Raw genomic sequence first — 23,068 nt, 5'->3', positions numbered from 1 at the left:
GTTAGGTTTAGTTCCAAACCCTGATTAAAAGGTTCTTCTCAAAGTCTTCAAATCCACATTGCTGATCTTAAAGAAACCTACACACCAGATTTTGGTCTTGTTCTGTTACATTCTCAGTGCTCACTCAAACCTCTTCCAGAAGCCTTGGTGTTGGTATAGCAGTTAATATCCCCTTCCCACCGACCCCACCCCCATCTACACTATGTAAACTATTTCAGATTCAGGTTTTACTACATAATGCTTACAAGTTCTGTACTGGCAGCTTAAGTTAAAGCTTTGATTATCTGACAGCAGAAGGGAACACAGGGCTAGGAATTTCCAGTATACATCCTTCTGTATACACACCTAAACCAAAAACTTCTTTCAAATTTGATTGATACTGACATCTTAAGAAACTAGGAATTAGCACTTCATTAAGAATTAATTAGCTGGGGAAAAGGAGGGTATACATACACATGGCAATCAGGTTTACTTCTTAGGATATCATAGCAAAGATGCATAGGTCTCATGGAAAAGTGAGTTTCACTCAGTAAATGAATTTTCAGGTGAACTTCAAATTAAATTGGGCAAGCTATAATACTGGGGCCCCAAAGTAATAGTAAACATTGAGGTGTGAAACAAAAGCAAATTTCTCCATCCTTTTCACTTTGAACAAAACATGTCTAGTTTCTCAGACCTCTGCGTAATGTGAAAGATTATTCCTCAGAGACAAAGTATGCATTGGAGTGCCATTTGTTCTTGGTTTCCATAAATATTGCTTCAACGCTGACCTGAACTTAACTATCATTTCACATGTACAAGAATGCACACACCATTATTTTCTCCTTCCAGTATCTAGTTGAAAACTTCTAACAGACACCTAATGCCATTCTCTTTCCTCCATACTGAGAAATTTAAGAGTAAGAGAAGTGAAAGTTTTTCAGACCTGAAAACATAACTATCCTTGTTGGGTCACTTAAACGCAGAGCCATATCTGCAATGATGTTTGCTTATTATCTCAACAACTGGGGAGGAGGAAAGAAAATGAACTGTCATGACTCAAGCATTTGACATGAAGGAAAAAGATACTCTCAGCATTACTAAATGCTTAGAGAACATATATTTTGCTTTCAAACAATAATTATTTACAAATTTGGTGAAACTCAAATAACTTAATGCCTCAAACACAGCTACAAGTTGTATTCTTTTCCTTTTTTTCCTCCACAATATAGAGAGCAAGAGAGAGGGTTAAAAAGCACAACAGAAACAAGATGATGTTATTTTCTGTATTATGAGGCGAATTGTTTCCTGATATCCCATTTTATTTGTCCATTTCTACCCCATAAAATAACTGTATTTTATTATATTTCACTGACAGATCTTTGTTTCTGACCACCATTCCTCCTGTTACTGATAAGCCTAAAAATATCACAATTTCTTACAGCTCAGTATCTCATACATCTTAGCTTTTATAAATACAAATCATGCTAATGGCAGTTTAAGCTAAATTGTTCTCCTTTGCATTTCCAGGACAATGAGTGCTGTCAGAGTTTGTTAGCGGGCATCAGTTGAGGGGAAACTTTACCTCAATATTAGCATCCTTCCCTGTCTGCACACAGAAATACCTACAGGAACACATCAGCTTTTAAGGGTGCCATGATTCAAGGCTACTGAAAACAAATAAATTACATGTGTGAACACAGGCAAGGAAAAGAATTAGATGGAAGACTGAAAGGCTGGCTCCTAATATGCAGTTGGCACAGCACCCAAAGATGAGCAGGATGCAAAAGAGAGGATGTTCTGAGCCAGCAATCACAGTGGCTCCCCTGGGGCCCCCACTCTCCACACCATCTCAGACAAAGCGAGTGGTATGGGGAACAGTATGTTTCAGAGGTGGATGCCTTCGATTCCCTCAGGATCCAAAAGGATAATATCTTAAAGCTACAATTTGACCTTAAAAGTCAGATGCTGAGATTATACAAATTGAAATTCTGAAGCATGGTAAACTCCTCAGAGTCATCTTGCCAGCTCTGAAAATGTACATACAGGCAAGCCCTGCTCACGTGTGTGCATCTGCTAAGTCAACAATGCTATTAATTTAATGGCTATCCTCCCACTTGTACAGCTGTAATTGTCTCAGAAGATTCAAGTGCCAGAATTCTGGGATGAACAGACATTTACTGATCCTCTGCTTTGGATTTAACGGTCACAGGTTTTGCCGTGTAAATTTGGACGGCCACAGAAGCCGCCACTTGAGAAATACAAAGTATCATGCATAGAAAGGCTTACTAAATTATTTTTCATTGTGTATTCTGTATATGTCACATTTATGGCAGAAATATTATCTATTTTTCTCACCATGAAGGCAGACTTCTCACTTATTCTGGCTCTCCCTGAACTCAAAAGTCCACAGATAGTGATCAAATCTCCTACAAAAAAATAGGGTTTTCATCTTGTATGTGTGTGTTTGGGTGTAGCATTACAGATTTTTACCTTATCAGCTGCATCGCACCACAGTTCCCCATTCTTCCACCTCATTCCCACGCTGTAAGGATTGTATTAGTCACCTAGCCTTCCTGATTTTAGTGTGTTTTGGATAGCATTTTTAACAGCTTAATTCTCTGCCTTCTTTTAATCTCTCTCCAGCAGTCTTGCCCTAGCCCCCAGACACAATCTACCCTCCTTTATGAAGTCAGCCTTTCAAATAGCCAACTGACCCTTGCAAACAACTCAATCTTGATCGATTAATCATTGACCTTTTCACTATATTTTCTTTGTTCACTCTATTTTAAAACATCATATTAAAACACTCATATTAAAACACCTTATTAGATGGAGTACAATATTTGTAAGTGCTGGCTGGTTTTTTGTTTTGTTTTGTTTGAACACACTGTCTTTGTTTAACCTATTCTAACTAAGATATCGAAAACCCAGCAGCTTCAGAACTGGCTCCTACCTAGTTCTGATTACACAAGAAGCAGCACGACTGCCTTCTGTTTCCTTTTCATCAGTATCTACTCAAAACACAAAGCAAAGCACTATTTACATATTCTTCACTTGTCCTCCACATGTTCACTGAGTTTTAACTACTTTTAATTAATTGCTTCTTTCTTACAGGCACAAAATGTTTGTAGTTCATTTGTAACTGTGGTATCACATGTTGCTCAGAAGTCACTGTGACACAAAGGTGTCTGCTTCATTCCAGGCCAGGCTTCTAGGAGATGAGGAACATGCGAGTATCTGCACAACAAAACAAAATGATTCCTCATTCCCCCGCTGCCTGAAGAATTCAAGACTGACACACAGGTAACATCCAACCCTGGTCATTGTACCAAAGAAGGTAAGGATGAGAAGACTGATCAATAAACACTGAGAGAAAAGATTCCTTGAGAGTGAAGTTTCTTCATGGACAGGAACTTAATCAATAATCCAAATGGAAAATGTAGACAAGAATACAGGAAAGAAAGATGTAAGAGTAGGTGAGAAAGCTACAGTAAAGTTGTCTGGAAACATCTCATTCAGGCGCAGCTCCAGAGATAGGAAGCTAGCAAAGACACACTGTGGAATTGTGTCCAAAACAGAGGAAAGCGATGGCAGCAGCCACATCTAACTTGCAGGAGAGATGGGAAGAGAGGAAACACTGCAGTTTGTATTAATCAGTTTGTTCTGAGGCCCTAGCTTTGAAAAAGAAGCAATAACATGGGAAGAAGCGAGATACAATTAAGATTAGGAAAGAGAAATGGGATCGCTAAAAGTTGGCCGAAACATCGCAACACTAAGAAATGAAAAGTACACTCAATTTATCAACAGTAGTGAAGGGAACATAGCAGTACAGTGTGTTAGGAGCATAAGAGAGCCAAGACGGGATTAACAGCTCCTCTTTATTTATTGCATATATTGATAATACAGTATATTTCAAATGGTTTACACTTCTCAGGAAACACTGAAATAGCAGGTATTGTTTAAGAGGCTTTCTTCTAGTACACAAACAGGGCAGCAAGAAGACTGATGACATGAAATGCTATGCCCCAATGCACATCATGGCTTTCTTTAAAAGGAAGGGTAAAGCAGCAGCACGTAACAACAGTACAGATGAAGTATTCAAAAAAAACTAAATTTCTCAATATAATTATATAGTTACAGTATTCACTGTGAAGACAATAGCTAATGAAAAGATTCTCCCTTTTATAAGTAAAGGCTGTAAGGAGCTGAATACTTTAATCACACCTTTTGTTAAAAATAGACAGCTCTTGATACTATGAAGTATCATTTTAGTCCTAGAAATCTAAGACATAGGTCACTGCTCATTGATGGCTTATGAATACCAATTAATCTCCTGTTGGATAGAAGCATAATTATAGGACATGCTGCATTAAGACAGTTTCTTTAATCGTCAAAGTAGTAACTCCATCCAATCTGATTAAAGCATTAGTTGTAACTAAAGTGCTTTACCAAAGTTAGGATAAAATTAAAAAACAGACCAGATGAATCAACCAATCAATGGAGAGCAATGCAATTAATAAGGCTGGTCTTTTCTATGTGTAAAATGAAAAAATTTCTAAAATCATGTGATTTTTAAATGGTCATTGATGTAATATTGCATCTAGGAAGTCTATACACATTTTGTTCAAGACAGGTAAGCATGACTGTGGAAATAAAGGAAGCTAGTATGAATACAGGGAAAAAAAGATGTCTAGAGAGAAATTGAAGCTTTTAAAATCTTTTCTGTTTCTTTTTTTTTTTTTTTAAAGCATGAATTAAGCAGAAGTTTGCAAAAATACCCTCGATATGCCAACTAAAATTTCATTCTAAGGTTTTTGTTCGGTGGCATCAGTACAGCACCAATTCCAAATTCAGTATGCAAAAATGCTGACATACTCTATCTGGGACATGAAATTGTTTAAATTGGGCAGTAAAGACTAGTGATGATGCCGTAGCAAAGAATTAGCATGTGAATTTACACTCCTGATTCACATTAAACCTTTTCTTAACAGGCATAGCCAGGTCCCCGATATCTCATCTCAGTAATCCCATGTCCTGCTTTTCTGTTAAAAAAACTATTTGTTGCAGCAGTATGGAAATACTGTGACATGTGTTTTTCAAAGACAAGAAAATTCAGGACTAGTGCTCCAAGTAAAAAAAAAATCACAGAATTGTATTCTAAATAAAGGTATCCTACGCAGCTACAGTTTAGAAAACTTGAAAATTCTGACAGGCTGTACACGTCTTGATGTTGATTAAAAAAAATGTCAAGAAACTAGGTGAAGAAAAACATGGATGAAGCAGTCAGCATCCTTTAGACATTGTTAGTTATTATTCAGCACTTTAACATCCTGTTTTACTCAGAATATACTACTCTGCATTACACTGTACTTCAGTAGGAATGTGTAGGGTCCTACAGATAAAACTTGGTGATATCCAGCTTACAAAAGTCTAATGAAATTCTATAAGCCTAAAAAAGAAAACTTCTTGTCCTACCTTTCTATTGCAATAGAAAAGCAGATGTCTGTTTCCTCAAAGACAGCTGTTTCAGAACATGATTTGGCTAGCAATATACAGTAATGCCAGACTCCAGTATTTTTATACTGCAAATGGGGAGGGGGGGGGGGCCCATACTTACCCCATTTATGCTACTGAGTTTTTCTTAGGAAGGGCTTTTCTTTTTTCCTTAAGTTGGAAATCCTTAAGATTCTACTCCTGCTGAATTAGCATTTAATAATTTAAAACTAGTGTACTCGATGTAAGCTCTGTATCAAGAGGAACAGCCTATAACTAGGTATATGTCCCTTTCTTTCATAGCACGTAAAGCTATGCCTTTTAGGCCATGAGAGAGAAATTGCCACAAAATATTTATTACAAGAAAAATATGTCCACAGTACTAACAATCATTGGAGTACTCTTCCATATTGTATGTTTGTAAAAGACACTTCAGCACAACTCTATATTTTGCAGTAAGTCCGCAGCAATGCACAAATTCCAAATGGGAGCAGGACTACTGTTCTGCGTGGTAAACACAAGTCACAAAACTGCAATAGTCCACTGGATAAACTGTATATTCTAGTACACCATCACTAGAGGCACTCATCTTAACAGGTCAAGAGGGCAGGATCGAACTATACCACACTGACTTTTTCTGATATCTGTTGCATGCTTACATAGTAGAAATAATTTTTGTATTTGTTGAACCACACGAAAAAATTCGAATTTGAAAAAATTATTGAGTTTAATTATGTTCACTGGAAACTATGTTTTTGTGGTCTCTTGTCTAGATACTGCTGGGATCCTTGCCAGCTGTAGATACCTCAAGATTTGAGTGGCAGTATCCACCTCTTGCTGGTGACAACTATTCTGCTGTCACATCATCTGTTGTTAACAGTAGTTCCTGAACCTCTCAGATTTACTGATTCAGCAGACAGAAGTTTCCCAAAGGTACAAACAAATTTTACACTTAGAGCAGAAGAATGACTAGTAAATCACAGGGCATTTGATTTCCACATTAGCATTATGAATAAGCATGGAATAAACAATATTACTGGAGACTGTTGAATAGTCTCTAAATAAAGATCTGGATGTTTGGACCAAGTACTACCAGGATACAGATATAACCCACATCCTGCCCTATGCAATACAAATGAACAGCATCCATGACAGCTAAGGTCTTAATACAACAAAACACTGAATTTAGAGACTGTTCATGTACTTAATGCTAACTATGTGCTTAACTGTTATTTGGATCAGGGCCTATCTTTATGGAGAGAATAAATTAACATGAACCCTGAACCAGCTTTTATCCTCAGGAGAATAAATCTGAAGATCTGAAGACCCTGAAAAGGTATTTGTGCGATAAGCACTTGAAGGATAGAATCCGGTTTCCTGCAATGTCAAGATAGTATCTGTTGTATGTATTTATGGCTGACTTCCCTTTGGGTACCTGCTGTAGGTGTTAAACATGAATCAGTTTCATTCAGTGCTAAAAATTCATCCAAAATGCTGTTGATTTCATCATATATACTTTAACAAAAACATTTTAAATACATTTGGTTCTGTATGTGCCTCTGAACACCTTTTATTAAGTTAGGGTAACAGCAAAGGAATAATTACAGTGGCATGTTTCCACTAAATCCAGAACCAGGAGTGCAGTGACAGAAAGCACTGGCTATACATGGTCATGCACTGATTGATGCCAAGACTAAAGGAGCACTGAACATAAAAGGAAGTGATTAAGAGTACCTTTCCTCTGCATGTGTAAAATAGAAAAGTTTCTGTACAGCTCTGCTTTGGTCTAAGTAAAAACAAGAGGAAAGTTGGCAAGCAGAGCTATGCAAAAACCTGTATTCTGCACAGTGAAAGTAACTTTTTCATCAATAACATCTTTTTCATACAATCTCAGGAAAAAACTTTTTTGCAATTTTTGCAAAATTTTTTGAATTTTTTTGCAAGCAAACTGTCAAAAAATACTACCTTTGACAAAATGTTTTCTTCTCTCAAAAACAGTGGAAGAATTAAGCCAGTTAAACATACGCACATGAAGAACAAGAGATAAAAAAGGACAGAGAAGACAGTTAAACAGATTATCAAACTGAATAGCCAAGATCCATCCTAGAGCTGATGACTTACTAAGTGCAGAGCCAACCTTCTCAGCAGAACAAATATTTAGTACTCCTGAGCTGAAAAACACAGAACAAACCTCCCAACACCTGTCACTGTTCTGTATTAAATGCTTACATACAAGTAATAGCCCTTTCTTTTTTGGAATTGTACTTTCACTTGGACCCCTTAAGTAATATAAAGGGGAAAAAACCAGGGTTTACCATAATTCCATTTCTAAGAATGCAGCATTGTTCTCACCCCTCCCAAAAATGAAGAATGTACCTAATGTGCCTCCTGCTAGTTAGATTATTGGTGTCCCATCTCACCACAAGAACTATGAAGAGACAGAATTCAAACCCAAAACACTGTTCAGAAGTGAGTAAAAAAAGTCATCTTTCATGATGGAAAAACATGCACACAAATTTGTGACATATATATATACATATATATATATATGTTAACTAACTAATCTAACCAAGAGAACCAAAAACTGGACAAATCAATACACTTTTTTCTTCATATCACAAACTTAAGTTTCAGCCTTGTAGACTTCCAAGCATTGTGAACAAACCATTTCAAGGGTAATTGAGAAATACAAAATTGGCTATAGTGCAGTCTCATGACTGCAGAACCTACATAGCACATGGTGTTCAACTGGAGACAAGATGCACAATTTTAATTACTCTCCCTTCACTTCTAATAAAGGTAGACTAAGGAACAGAAAATTGTAGTCACAGGCTACAACGTAAAAGGCTCTGTCTCATAAAAATAGAGGCTAAGATAAAATAGTTTTAATTTGCATATTTCTGTGAAAGCATCTGTGTACGTACAGTTATGTTGTTTGATTCATCATTAAGTTTATTGGAAGTACAGCCAACATTTTTTTCTGTTTGCAAACTCTGCTATTTTTTTTACCTAAAAAAAAAAATCTCAGAACATTAGCTGACATTTTAGCAGAACAAAATTAAAAATCACTAAGAGCAAACTACAAAATAAACTTTAAATAGAAAAGTAATTTTTGTGATGCATTCTTCTATTTTTTATATTTACTCTCATTCTTATAACTGGTTACTCGCAGTAAGCTGCTGAAATTCACTTCTATTTTTAAATTTATTATGGCATGAACTGCAAAAATAAAGTATAAGTTTATACTGTACCTTGTTTTACCTGTAAGGAACACACACCTGACAAAAGGCAATCTTCACATCCAGAGTAGGTTCACCACAATAATACAAGAAATGGCGGCTCATAAATACCTGCAATTAAAGAAAAGTAAACATAGAAATCTTGTACGTCTGCTGATGTGCAAGTACAATGGAGCTCTATCTACATCTGGATTATAAAACCAACTTGAGTTGCTACCCAGCTTGTGAACAACAGATATCAGTTAGAACACTGAACTGTAAATAGGCTCTAATTTTTTTCTGATGCTCATCAAGGTTATAGCCTCAAATATGACTTGGTTACATCTGCAAAATTTTACAGTAACTGATGCCATTACCTCAAAGTTTATCATGTCATTTTGTATATTCCTACACAAACAAAAATAAAAATCAGGTCAATAACGTTCTAAACAATGTGGGAATGGGAGACGGTTGTTATTATGGGGAGGAAAAAAACAAGTCTTAAGTTGACAATTATTAGGAAAGTTATAGAAATGGAAAGACTAATTATGTCACTGTATAAATTCATGGCACAACCACTTTATGAATATTACATGTAGTTACGGTTCTCATCTTAACATATTACAACTAGAAAAATTACAGAAAAGGGTGGTAAGAAGGGTCCAAAGCACATACAGATTCCTCACATGATACAACTGCACGGACTGAGAATTTTTTTTTAGCCTAGAAAATAGCTGTCTGAGTGAAGATATGCTGGAGATCCATAAAATGAGTGGCATACAGAAAAGTGAAAAGGAAAACACTTGTCCCTTTTTTTAAAAAATAGAAGAATTATGTGGCATCAAATTAAGTTATCAAACAACAGATTCAGAATTGGCAATAGGAGAGAATTCTTCATAGTGTTTCATCAGACTGTGAAACTCCCTGCCTCATGTTGCTGTGGATGTCAGAAGTCAACATTAAGTCCTAGTATGATTAGGCAAATTCACATAAGAAGGAATCTGCTGAAGGCTATTAACCTCAAAAATATCACCTCTGACTTAAGGCAACCCTGAGTCACAGTCTGCCACTATATGCTCACCCTATTTTTAGATTCTTTCACAAGCATCTGATACTGGCTAAGGGAGCCATACACTAGACTAGACAGGCCTCCCTGTGTACCCTATTACAGCTGTTTTAACTTAATTCCATAGTACCACATTCAGCTCTGACTAATCAATCCTTTCCTAGCTGCATTCTAGCATGGGACATCAATGGAAAAAAACCCACAGTAATGCAATCAGGCTGAAATAAATAGGTATGTCACAAGACTTTGGAGCACATGGATTTTTTTGCATGACTCCAAAAAACCAAACAAATTTTTAACAGTACAATTAAAAAACCAGCAATTTTAGGTAAAAAGAGATAAATAATACAGAACTTCCATGTTTTTCTTTTAAATATAAGCCCACTGCAAAGACTTAAAAACCAAAAAACCACAGCATCACTCTTTTAAGATATAGCCATGATTCTAAAACACTATGTTCCTCCCTAAGGCACTTGTCTTCAATAGGAACAATTAACTAACTTCAGGTGTAAACACCACTGAGACAAGACTTAATTTGGAGTAACTTCATCTGACACAAACTGACCAGGACTTAAGAAACTACAAGAAAGTATTCACCAATACTTGCCAACTTGAATGCATCAAGTGCTCCCACATGTGTTTAATTTTTAATGAATAAATGAATAATCCTGTTATGAAAGCAAGCATATGACCTTTTCTGCATCACATTACAGTGTCAAAGATTGCTGCCTCATTGCCCAGTGAGTCATTACCAGAGCCTCACATTCCACAGAGAGTTTATATTAAAACGAGAAGGAGAAAGAAAGAAAGATACAAAAAAAGCTTTTAAAATTAGTCATATTGCCAGTGATTTCTGGAAAGCCAGCAGATAATTACACTCTCACGCTGCAGATATACACACTGTGAAATCCTATTGGCTGGATGCATTATATTGCTATAATAATCAATGACTGAAATATCGTTAGTCATAACATACCACATTCAAGACAGAGACTAATCGTGGAAAGTGAATAAAGGAGGGGAAGGGAATTGGGGAAATTTGGTTCCTCACTGAATTTGCTGCAAGGCTCAACTGAGAAGACACGCTTTGTATTATATATGTATTACTAGTCATACACAGCTCCTCAGTTTTCCACAGGAGTGACTGTAAGTGTTAGTAGTCACCCTTGGCAGAGGAATAGACTGGTGAATTTTATGAACTGGAATACATTTAACAATTTATTATGTTGTCCTTATATGCAGTCACTGCTTACAAAATAACATAAGTATGATATTTTTTAATGGCCTAGATCAATACTCATAATCCTCTGTACATGAGATATATCAAATGAATCACTAGAGGCTGAGATCCTCCAATTGTACACCAGGAATGGCAATACCTTTCTGTAGCACAGAGGTCTGTAAGACTGTATACTCAGGGCAAAACAGATCTGAGTTCATGTTTTACATAGTGCGCATCTTCATATACTGAATTCATATGCAACTCCCTTCAGTGCCCTGTAAGTAATCACACGTGTATGTAACTTAATTTCTTAAGGCAGAAAATACGTTTACACTCAACGACATAAATACACTTGACCATACCTCCTCTGGTGCTAGCTGACATTGCACCACTGAAGAAGTGTCAGTGTAAAGTGAATAAAGAACTATCCTGATGCTGAGATAATTGTGTCACAACATAAAGCAGTTATAAAACAAGAAGCTGACAAACAGCCTCACTCACTAGGGATCTGAGCTTTAGGTGAGAGCATAAGTATCCAATATTTCTTTATCCTTACTTCTGATGCTTTATCTTTTCAACCTTGAGCAAAATCATCCAGGCTGGGAAGAACTGGGACAACGGGAACAGTGCTGATACAACAAAACACATTGCAATAACCCAGGCTGGCATCCAACTGGGAAGCCAGAGATCGCAGTAGCATCACAGGGAGAAAACCTATCTATGAAACATCAACACCAAAATTGGATCTCAAATTTTCATCAGGATCAAGACATCTGTATGCCAGAGCCCAGACGGTTGTGGTGAATGGGGTGAAATCCAGTTGGCGGCGGGTCACAAGTGGTGTTCCCAAGGGCTCGGTGTTGGGCCCCGTTCTGTTTAATATCTTTTTCAGTGATTTGGATGAGGGGATTGAGTGCACCCTCAGCAAGTTTGCAGACGTCACCAGGTTGGGAGGCAGGGTCGATCTGCTCAAGGGTAGGGAGGTTCTACAGAGAGATCTGGACAGGCTGGATCGATGGGCTGAGGTCAAGCGTATGAAGTTCAACAAGGCCAAGTGCAGGGTCCTGCACTTTGGTCACAGCAACCTCATGCAGCGCTACAGGCTTGGGGAAGAGTGGCTGGAAAGCTGCCCGGCAGAGAAAGACCTGGGGGTGCTGGTTGACAGCCGGCTGAATATGAGCCAGCAGTGTGCCAGGTGGCCAAGAAGGCCAAGAGCATCCTGGCCTGTATCAGAAATAGTGTGGCCAGCAGGAGCAGGGAGGTGATTGTTCCCCTGTACTTGGCACTGGTGAGGCCGCACCTCGAGTACTGTGTTCAGTTTTGGGCCCCTCACTACAAGAAAGATATTGAGTTGCTGGAGCGTGTCCAGAGAAGGGCAACCAAGTTGGTGAAGGGCCTGGAGCACAAGTCATATGAGGAGCGGCTGAGGGAGCTGGGGCTGCTTAGTCTGGAGAAGAGGAGGCTGAGGGGAAACCTTGTAGCTCTCTACAACTACCTGAAGGGGGGTTGTAGTCAGGTGGGTGCTGGTCTCTTCTGTCAGGTGGCTGGAGATAGGACGAGAGGAAACAGCCTCAAGTTGCGGCAGGGGAGGTTTAGATTGGATATTAGGAAAAATTTCTTTACTGAGAGGGTTGTCAGACATTGGAATAGGCTGCTCAGGGAAGTGGTTGAGTCACCATCCCTGGAGGTATTCAAAAAGCGAGTAGATGGGGTACTGCAGGATATGGTTTAGTGGGCATGGTTGATGGTTGGACTCGATGATCTTGAAGGTATTTTCCAACCTAAACGATTCTATGATTCTATTCTATGAACCCATAAAAAACATACAAGTCTCAGCAGCTAATACATCATCTACTTTCAGGCAAGACAAAACTAGGAGGCACTAAAATAGGAGGAGGAAAGTAGACATGAAGGCAAGAGTAACAAAATCCTGAAAATCCTCTGAGCTGTCCAGCGGCACAGCCCCCAAGCAAACTGCTGCCTGGGACTGTGCAGATACCACTGAGGCTTGGCCTCTACCTGGCCTGCTGCTTTGCCATCCGCTTCGCTCCACTCCTCCTCCCTTAACAACAGCTACTCTTCCAAACAGAACATAGGCTAATGATATGCTCCAATTTCAGGCATGAACTTCCCCTTTCCCTCAGTGCTATTACCAAATCTGTCTTTTCTGGAGAAGGACTGTTTATTTTTAATAATGCTCATCTTTCTCTCCAGGGGTCAGAAAGATTATCTCATTATTATTCAAACAGCTCTTCGAAGACTGAAAGGATTAAATCAATACTATTAGTATAATTACTGAGACCAGAGAGGAAACGGCGCAATGACAGTAGACAAAGCAGACTAGAAAACCAATAGTAACTGCAGTTCTCAAATATAGCCTCCCACAGTAAATCTTTCTGCTTGTCCTTGATTCTCACCCTCAAAGCTACATGATGTTGGTACTCACTGAATGTCTGGCCAATCTGGCAACCAGTCTTTTGGCCTAGGAAGCCTTATTTTCCTTCCCAGACAGCACTATTGTTCACATAATTGCCTTCTGGATCATGAATAGAGAGCCTGTGTTTGCCTTAGGCCCAATAGATGCAAACTTTGAGCCTGAGATGCCTGAACTGTTGCTGTACTGATCCGAGGAAAGTCTCGGCACTTGCACCCACCATGTTGCCTCTAAGCTGCTTCTCTAGCTGACACTTAACAAGTTCTCTTGTCTGGAGAAAGCATCACAGTTGCTTTCTTTTCAGAAAATATCTCCACGATGGTTTCTCATCCCTACGTCTCCTATCAACAGGCAAATCCCTCATGCCCAATGGATATTGCCTTGGCCTGTCAAAGCATAATTAAAGCTTTTTTGTGACAATTTGGAAGACAAATGAGGAGCCTTAGGAAAGTTCCATGTAAGTTTTTAATTCAGAGAGACAAAGGAGCCAGGTGCCCTGCTGCAATACTGCTTTCTTCATCACAGCAGGCAGGACTCTTCACCTCACCCCACAGCAAAATCACCTGTGTCAAATACACCAATCCAGGGTTGAAACAAGGTTCTTGATGAGAAAAGCTGCAGCACCTGTTTGACACTGTGGTAGGTTGACCCTGGCTGGGTGCCAGGTGCCCACCAAAGCTGCTCTATCACTCCCCACTCCCCCTTTCAACTGGACAGGGGAGAGAAAATATAACAAAAGGCTCATGGGTGGAGATAAGGACAGGGAGAGATTACTCAACCAATTACCATCACAGGCAAAACAGACTCAACTTGGGGAAAAGTAACTTAATTTACTGCCAATCGAACCACAGTAGGGTAAAGAGAAATAAAACCAAATCTTAAAACACCTTCCCCCCACCCCTCCCTTCTTCCTGGGCACAGCTTCACTCCCAGATTCTCTACCTACCCCCTCCAGCGGTGCAGGGGGATGGGGAATGGGGGTTGTGGTCAGTTCATCACACCTTGTCTCTGCCGTTCCTTCCTCCTCACAGGGAGGACTCCTCACTCTTCCCCTGCTCCAGTGTGGGGTCCCTCCCATGGCAGACAGTTTTCCACAAACTTCTCCAACATGGGTCCTTCCCACAGGCTGCAGTTCCTCACAAACTGCTCCAGCGTGGGTCCCTTCCACAGCATGCAGTCCTTCAGGAACAGGCTGCTCCAGCGTGGGTCACCCACAGGGTCACAAGTCCTGCCAGAAAACCTGCTCCAGCGTGGGCTCCTCTCTCCATGGGTCCACAGGTCCTGCCAGGAGCCTGCTCCAGCGCGGGCTTCCCAAGGGGTACAGCCGCCTTCAGGCACCCACCTGTTCCTGCGTGAGGTTCTCCACAGGCTGCAGGTGGATATCTGCTCCACCGTGGACCTCCATGGGCTGCAGGGGGACAGCCTGCCTCATCATGGTCTTCACCACGGGCTGCAGGGGAATCTCTGCTCTGGCGCCTGGAGCACCTCCTCCCCCTCCTTCTTCCCTGACCTTGGTGTCTGCAGGGTTGTTTCTCTTACATGTTCTCACTCCTCTCTCCAGCTTCAGTTTCTGAGCCCCAGCAACTTTTTCTCCTTCTTGAATATGTTATCACAGAGGCACTACCACCGTTCCTGATGGGCTCAGCCTTGGCCAGCGGCGGGTCCGTCTTGGAGCCGGCTGGCATTGGCTCTGTCGGACACAGGGGAAGCTTCTAGCAGCTTCTCACAGAAGCCACCCCTGTAGCCCCCCCACTATCAAAACCTTACCACACAGACCCAATACAGACATGTATTTAAACCAGTGTTGCTGCACTTGAAATGAATCAAATCCCAAACTAGTCCTGGTACTGTTCTCACCAACTCCCACACTCCTGAGGCTGTGCTCTGAGATGTATTTACATGTCCTACAACAAAATGAATTGGAAACAAACCCTTCAAATCCTAATTTAAAAAAAAAAAACCCTGTGCGGAAAAAAAAAAATTATTAAAAAGGATGAGTTCCAATTTAAACAGAAATCAAACGGCAGCTGAAGATACCATAGACAGAACTACTTGTATTTAAAACATCACTAGATTTAAATCTGGCACAGTATGGCTGCAGACTGGAAGTATTTAACAGAATCACAGGACATCCCCCAATAATATGCTATAATCTATTCCCATTCCCATCATCTCAATAATAAGGGGAAGCTATATATATTCATATCAAGAGCCAAATCTAGCATTTCTGATTATTTGATATTACCACCAAATACATCACATGTGCACAATGGGTACAGTGAACGTGGTCCCTATCTTCACAGGCATGTAGTTCTATACTCATGCTACAAAAGGCTAATTAAAGTATTCATCGCTGCCTCATTATATTTCATTCATGAATGGAAAGATTCAGAGCATGAAAAAAATTAATGAAATAACACAATCATTTAAAGTTATTTTTAAAAAAAACTATCCTGTCGCACTTCAGTGAGAGGGGGCAATTTATCAATTCAGCTGTCATTTAAAAACCTTCTCAAAAAACACTAATGTTCAAAGATTAACATTTATGAATTATTAATGCTTCCTGTTTTGAAAATGTATTTGAATCATTTCATGCATTTCTAGTACTGGAATTCCTCTCTCCATCTGAAAATATATACTCCTATCACAGTAGCTTATCAGTTCTCTGAAGCTTTGAGTAATACTCTCACTCCTATAACTATATTTTTCCTTTAATGAAATTTGGCTATTCTGCTCTGCATAAACAACAAGAAGAACAATAAAGAAGTTACACAATATTGTCAGAATACTGCATCTTTCCACTTAGCATCTTTGTATCCTAAATGAATGAAATAATGAAGACCTGATCAAAGACATGTAGCATGAGAAAGCATACTTGGAGAGAATGGTCACTTCCGATCCCCAGACTCCTATGGAATTTCATACATGGGCTCTGTCTTCCTTAACACGCTGCATCAAGAAAGAAGGGCTGCAATTTGCCCCAATTTTTCATATAAGTGCTGCCAGTTATGATTGGGACATATATGTACAAATATCCTATCAAATTGGTCTTCAAAGACCAGACCTTCAGGCTTATCAGCAATTTTTATAGAACATAATGTTTTTTCACATCTAATTTAGAGCACTGCAACAACAGGGCATTTTCAATATCAGCTTCAATGAGACTCACTGCTTGGCAAGAAGCTAAGCTTCAAGACCTGACAGAGGATAAATATGAACTGAAATTTGCAAGTGGCTTAATAATAGACAAGGAGAGTGCTTCTACTAAGAAAGAGTGTTTTTCTGTTGCGTCTATGCTCTCATTTTAGTTACTCTTGGAATAACTGGGGAAAGCAATGGTGTGAACAGGGTAATCATTAAGGTTAAATCCCAGCAGAAACAGATCATCTTCCACTGGCATGAGAAGTAATGGCATGTAAAAATTCACAGGAATCATGCAAGCAGCTCTAAAACTGAACTGCTGGAAGAGAAAAGAGTGGTGAAGAAAGAATTTAGGAATAGGACTGAAAAGGCTTTTGGAGGAAATACATATTAAAGGAAAAAGAGCATACAAAATGAAAAGATAGGGGACTTATAAGCAGGTTTTCCTAATGATCACACCTCACATGCAGAAGACAGGAATAAATGAACTCCAAGTCTGGCCTTGCTACCAGCTTCCCGTGTACTCTCAAGTCAATTATTATGAGTCACATTTCCACATTTAACAATACCTGGTGTAAATGCCCAATTTGTAACAGTCCAAGATATCACATACCTAAGCAATACTTACTTTTACAAACAGGTACTCTCAGATAAAGAACCTGCTCCTGTGAGATGCTGCAGCAGATTAATTAGTTAAGGTTTATGATGACCTCGTGTGCTGGTTTTGGCTGGGATAGAGTTACTTTTTTTCATAGAACCTTGTATGGGGCTATGGTTTGGATTTGTGCTGAAAACAGTGTTGATAACACAGGGATGTTTTCATTACTGCTGAGCAGTGCTCACACAGACCCAAGGCCTTTTCTGCTTCTCACACCATCCCACCAGCGAGTAGGCTGGAGGTGCACAACAAGTTGGCAGGGGACACAGCTGGGACAGCCGACCCCAACTGACCCAAGGGATATTCCAGATCATACGATGGCATGCTCAGTATATAAAGCTGGGGGAAGAAGAAGGAAGGGGGGACGTTCGGAGCGATGGCATTTTGTCTTCCCAAGTAACCATCACGCATGATGGAGCCCTGCTTTCCTGGAGATGGATGAACACCTCCCTGCCAGTGGGAAGTAGTGAATGAATTCCTTGTTCTGCTTTGCTCACATGTGCAGCTTTTGCTTTACTTATTAAACTGTCTTTATCTCAGTCCACAAGTTTCCTCACTTTTACCCTTCTGATTCTCTGCCCCATCCCACGGTGAGGGAGGTGAGCGAGCGACTGCGTGGTAATCGGTTACCAGCTGGGCTTAAACCACGACATCTTGTCATAATCTCTCATAACATCTTTTCATTTGTAGCTGAATATCTTCATTCTCTGATGCAAATTCAAAGAGAAAATAAAATCTAGCCACTTCCTAGAGGCATTAAATCAGACTTTGATGTTGGAAGCAGCTCTGAATTTGCACAGGATGACCCTCCAGTGTTAAGTGTGCAAGACTATGGCTACTATTGTCACCAAAAAATGAAGAAAACCTAATTGGAAAGAGCTGAGCACAGTAAAAAACACTTACTTGCCTACATTTACAACAATGGTAAAACAAGATTTTTTTTTTACCGCCCCCCCCCCCTGCATTTTTTTGTATTCTGGCACTTAAGTTTTAATCTGCTTTCTCTTTCGGGGGGAAGACAAAAAATTGAGGTAACCACCTCAGCACAGCTGAATGAAAAATTCTGCCCTCTCAGAAATTTGGTTTCCTCCAAGAAAAATACTCAATTACTGTCTGCATCAAGCAGTATTAATAAAACTAATAGGTTTGACTAAATTATATATTCTAAGCTCTAACAGTTTGGAATTAACTTCTAATATGTTGAACAGTATGTTATTGGATCTCATTCTTAATACACTGCTCTGTTATGTAAGTTAACCACCCCATTAAGAAGGGTGCATGTAAAAAGAACAAATATCCTAGTCAAAAGCAAAACTCTAACTTCGGGAGAAATGTATGAAAGGCCAGGCCACTTAGATCCAGATATAAATCCTATTTCAGGGTACCTTCATTTTGTGGCACTAAGGTAGAGTAAACAGCAATTTCTATTACAGTTTCATTCAATTTAGAAGAAAAAATTATGGTTTGGGTGACTTAAGAGGAACAAATTATGTAAACAAAATAATATGTAGCCATGCTTTTACTTATATGATAAAAAATTATATTACACTCTACCAATGCTCATCTTTCCTATATCAAAGCTTGTATGATGGAGATAGGAAATGCTGTTTAGGACTATGGAATAATTTCTCAACCGAAACAGCCGTATTTATCATCATAACTTTAAAAGAACTGTATAATTGGCCACTGAACTGAGCCAGCCAATTTACACCTCAGTCATTCAGGAACAGAATCACAGAATCACTCGCATTGGAAGGGACCTTGGGAAATCTATTATCCAACCTCTCTGCTCAAATCAAGGACAGTTGCTTCAGTTGCTTGCAAAGTCAGGGTGCTCAATCCCCGCCTTGGTTTGTATTTACATATTATATAGTAGATACACAACTAAAAATACTATTACTCTAAAAAATGTAAGAGGCTTAGTTCTGGAGTACAAGCCTGTGGCCACAAGCAGATTACACTGTAAATTCTGCAACAACAAAACAGCTTATTTCTCAAACAACTAAAATCCAGATACCTTCCCTTCTGAAAAGCTTTTCCCCCTCCCAAGCTTTAACATTTGTAAATTTTAATTACTCCCATAACAAAACAGCTACTAGAACTACTCATCTCAGGGATGCAAGCAGGATTTATTGCAAATCACTGCAAACTGTTAACATCAAATGGCAGCTGCATTGCGTTTAAGAAAACAGAAAATTTTGATACTTTCTGGGTTGTGTTGATTAAAACTCTAAATATATGAGAAAAAAAATCTTAATGGAGTAAGAAGAGGCCCTGTGTTTCTGATGATCAATAATTAAATCTAATATGATGTGAGACTGGAAAGAACAGCTTGTCTGCTGCTGGACTATATCCATTTACCTATGCTGCTGGTGTTTAGAATGTATGTCATGCTAATGCAGAAAGGCTAAAGAAACCAAGACTACTTTTGAGTTAGGCAGCGTACAAACCCAGCAAAAATGGGTGTTTCTTTGGTCCAATCTAGCTGTGGTTAATGCAGGGTAAAAGTTTTTCAAAGGATAATTGGCTTTGTGCTAAATAAAATACTAATATAGAACGATTTTCAGCCTACAAGCTGATGCACACAACTGCACAATATTTTCTTTTTTAGCTTCCTTAGCTGTCTGCATGCATTAGATGTAGCACATGTACACTGATACTACAGTCACTATGTTCTAATCCCATGTAGGTTTGTTTTCCCTCCTCCAAACAGGCACTTCTTAAGTGCTACATCAGATTTGGCCATGAAGTTCTTACATTAATCAAGCCCTTAAAGACACAAAAACTGAGTGCAGCACCTATACTTCCACTGATGCCCAACTTCTTCATGCCTGACACACAATTTGCAAAAACTTAGCTTACTATACTTAGCAGCTAGACCAAAAAGAAAACAAAAATAAAAAACCCTATCCATTACTACAAGGAATAATAATAATTATATATCCAGTGAATACAATTAAGGTTCTAGGGTCTGACAAAAGAATGAGAGGAGAACTATTTAAAGAAAGTGTATCTACTTCTGATGAGTGATGTTGCTGCAAGTATCATTTGTTTTCCCATAAGCAAAACCAGAAATATAGTAGCTGACTAATGCAAAGATACAGAATCATGAAGGTTATTGTTAGTTACTTGTTACACATATGACCACAAACTAGCATATTAGAAAAGAATTTACAGTTTTGTGAACTTAGACTGGACAGGTAAGGAGTGATTAAAACCAAGTCACGTTCCTGTTAGGCTCTTGTATAAAAGTAAAACAAGGAACGGTGCATTAAAACACAAAGGTTAACTGTCACAAGAAAGTAAATTTTTTTTTTTGTTTTCTTTGTTCTGTAGCATTGGAACAAATTGACTTTGATAAAGTCAGAGGGTGGGATTTTCAAAGACGCCAAGTAGAAACACTTCTTCATGTACATCTCTTTTTCGACCAAGGAACTGATTTAATGTTGCAGAAAGTGCACCAAGGCCAGGAATTTAATTGAGGAATTTGAGCCTTACATGAAAAGCAAGGTTATCCAGGTTTATAGTAGCTAATGGTTACAGCAAATAAGATGTTCTGGTTTAGGACTTCAATTAGGGTCCTCCTATTTAAGGCCTACTGTGCAAGTGATGTCCTATATGGTCATTTACAGATTCTTACACTTACCTGTGAATCTTCCGTGAGAGACCATGAGAAGCAGATACAACCAGGAGAGCTAGAGCACTCCCATGTTTTGGTTTTGCTGCAACAGAAATTTTGCATCTCTGTTGTACGTACTACAGCAGCCTTTTCAAGCCTCTGCCATTTCAGGAGATGTATTTAGAATCTCTCTCTGTTTCAAGGTTCTTCCATTTTTAACAGGCTGTCATGGATTAAATAAAGGAACAGGGACAAGAGATAATGGGAAGGAGTGTGGACTTTCTTGAATCCCATGGCCAGTCTCCATTAGCTTGGGATGCTGGCTCACTTCGAATATTACCCCACAAAACACTGACCCCCACAGAGGGTCCAGCAGTTTATTTCAATGGGCAGGGACTTCAGAGAGCTGGGATGTAGCACACTCAGAATTGTGCATGAAAATAATCCTAGCTTTGGTTCTTTTCCCAAGTATGAAATGGCCAGCAGGAATCACATGTGCCAAATTTAGGCTACTTTCTTGTGCCAAGTGGCACAAAACAACTCAGGTGAAGTTAAAACAGCAACATTGAAAGAAGGTAACTCTGCTGCAAAGTACTTTCCCGTAGTTGCTATCTTTTTGTAGTAAATAAAAACATTACAGCATGAAAGATGTTGTATTTTCACGGGCCATCATGCTCTTCTCTATTTGCAATTGCAGAGCTATTTTTCTACTTACGTTTCCCAATTTCACTTTCTGAAAGGAAATTGTTCTCTCTCTCCCTCTCTTTCTGAGTTTCATCACATCAGATCACCACATCATATCCTTGGAGATACATGACAGAATATGGAGAGAGTGTAACATGTTTGGTCCTACTTTGCTGAGTGGCAAAAGATTCAATGATTTGAGGGACTTGGGGATTAACCTTTTACATCAGACACTATCTATTCAGAAAAGTGTGTCATCCATTTCAGTTGGAAAATTTTAAATGCCATTTTCCATAAGCCATTCATTAAAACAACCAAAGAGAGGGAAAGAGAGAAAGTGATTCATGGAGGTGAACTAATACAGCAACATAAAAGTTTCCACAGTACTGAAATGGAAGGCAACATATCAAGATACCAGTAACTATGTAAAAACTGTTCTTCACATCACTGCAAACTAAGCTGAAGGGCAAAGATGCCCTCTTAGCTTGCTCCTTTTAACAGAAGAAGAGCTTCTCCTAGAGCTTTGGTAAAAAAAAAAGGAGCCATAGAGGCAAACTGGGCAATTTTCTAGACAAATGGTTTGGGAAAAGAGAAAATAGAAAGCGAAACAAGCTGTTTTGTAATTTCTCCCTCCTCATCGCCACCAAGACACAGAGGCATTAGCTCATACATCTTTCTGACTGTAGGGAAAGACTCCCTGTCATGAGTAAACAGCAATTTGGAATGGATTCTGCCAGGCAGAGGCACACAACACCATTTAAAAGCACAAGCACCCCGACAGTTATAGAGAAATGCTGCAAGTGCATTAAAGCGGAGATACAGTGCAGATATTTTACACAAACAGGTAATTGTTTACCTCTCCTATTCTTAGGGAGCTGTCAAAAGTTTTCAGAAATACCTGACTCTGCTGAGGAACCAGAGAGTTCAGGGACAGGGATAAAAGGCTTTCAAAATCTACGGAAACACACAAAGTCAAACACCTCATGTGAAATCAAGATTTTCACAGGTACTGAATATAATTCAAATATGAAATGACATCAAGAACTGTATTCTTTCTTGCATCCTCGCTCCCCTCAGAGCTGCGCCAAAAGGTGAACAGCAGCAAATATGGGTGTCTGATCCAGTAAGCCAAGGGGGCTAAGGACAGTACGACAAGTTTAATTTACCTGGGTACACCAGATGGATTGAGGACTTCTCTCCCCAAAGCACTGCCATTTATAAGGTATGGTATATCCTAGCAAGAACAAGCTGAGCATCCTTGAGAAAGTCTTTGCTACCAGAACTCCTCTGCGGTGAGTAATGCCAGGAAGCAAGAGAGAGAGAAAGACTAAAGAATTACTTAAATGACTCACCTTTATATTACTTTGAAAGAGTTTGGACGGGAAGATCTGAGGTGGGTACCACAAAGTGATACATTGCCATGATCAGGGTAAACATGTATTTTACATGAGTTACTCTTACTAAAGAATTTAAGAAGAACACAAGCTTATCCTACTTTTGACTGCCTAAATCTAAGCGCAAGAGTAATTCTCAAGCTCTTCCATTTAGCAC

General features: G+C 39.2%; 1 protein-coding gene across 7 annotated transcripts in view; it reads right to left on the bottom strand.

The window, feature by feature from the left end:
* The window catches only part of MAPK10 (mitogen-activated protein kinase 10), a 182,942-nt gene that overhangs the window by 84,057 nt on the left and 75,817 nt on the right, over nt 1-23,068 (bottom strand). For 4 of the 7 annotated variants that reach the window (XM_030007734.1, XM_030007660.2, XM_030007694.1 and 1 more), the window contains exon 3: nt 8,754-8,825. The exons of 1 other annotated variant lie outside the window; for it this stretch is intronic. In XM_030007734.1, the coding sequence (XP_029863594.1) occupies nt 8,754-8,819 (66 nt within the window). In that variant the 5' untranslated portion in view covers nt 8,820-8,825. Of the gene's footprint in view, nt 1-8,726; nt 8,826-23,068 lie in introns of those variants that run through there. 2 more of the 7 variants (XM_030007671.2, XM_030007688.2) reach the window with 2 other exon arrangements.

Source organism: Aquila chrysaetos, chromosome 1, assembly GCF_900496995.4.
Source record: "Aquila chrysaetos chrysaetos chromosome 1, bAquChr1.4, whole genome shotgun sequence".
In the NCBI taxonomy this organism is placed as follows: domain Eukaryota; kingdom Metazoa; phylum Chordata; class Aves; order Accipitriformes; family Accipitridae; genus Aquila; species Aquila chrysaetos.
The sequence above is the reverse complement of the archived record's forward strand: the minus strand, read 5'-3'. Positions and strand labels throughout refer to the sequence as shown.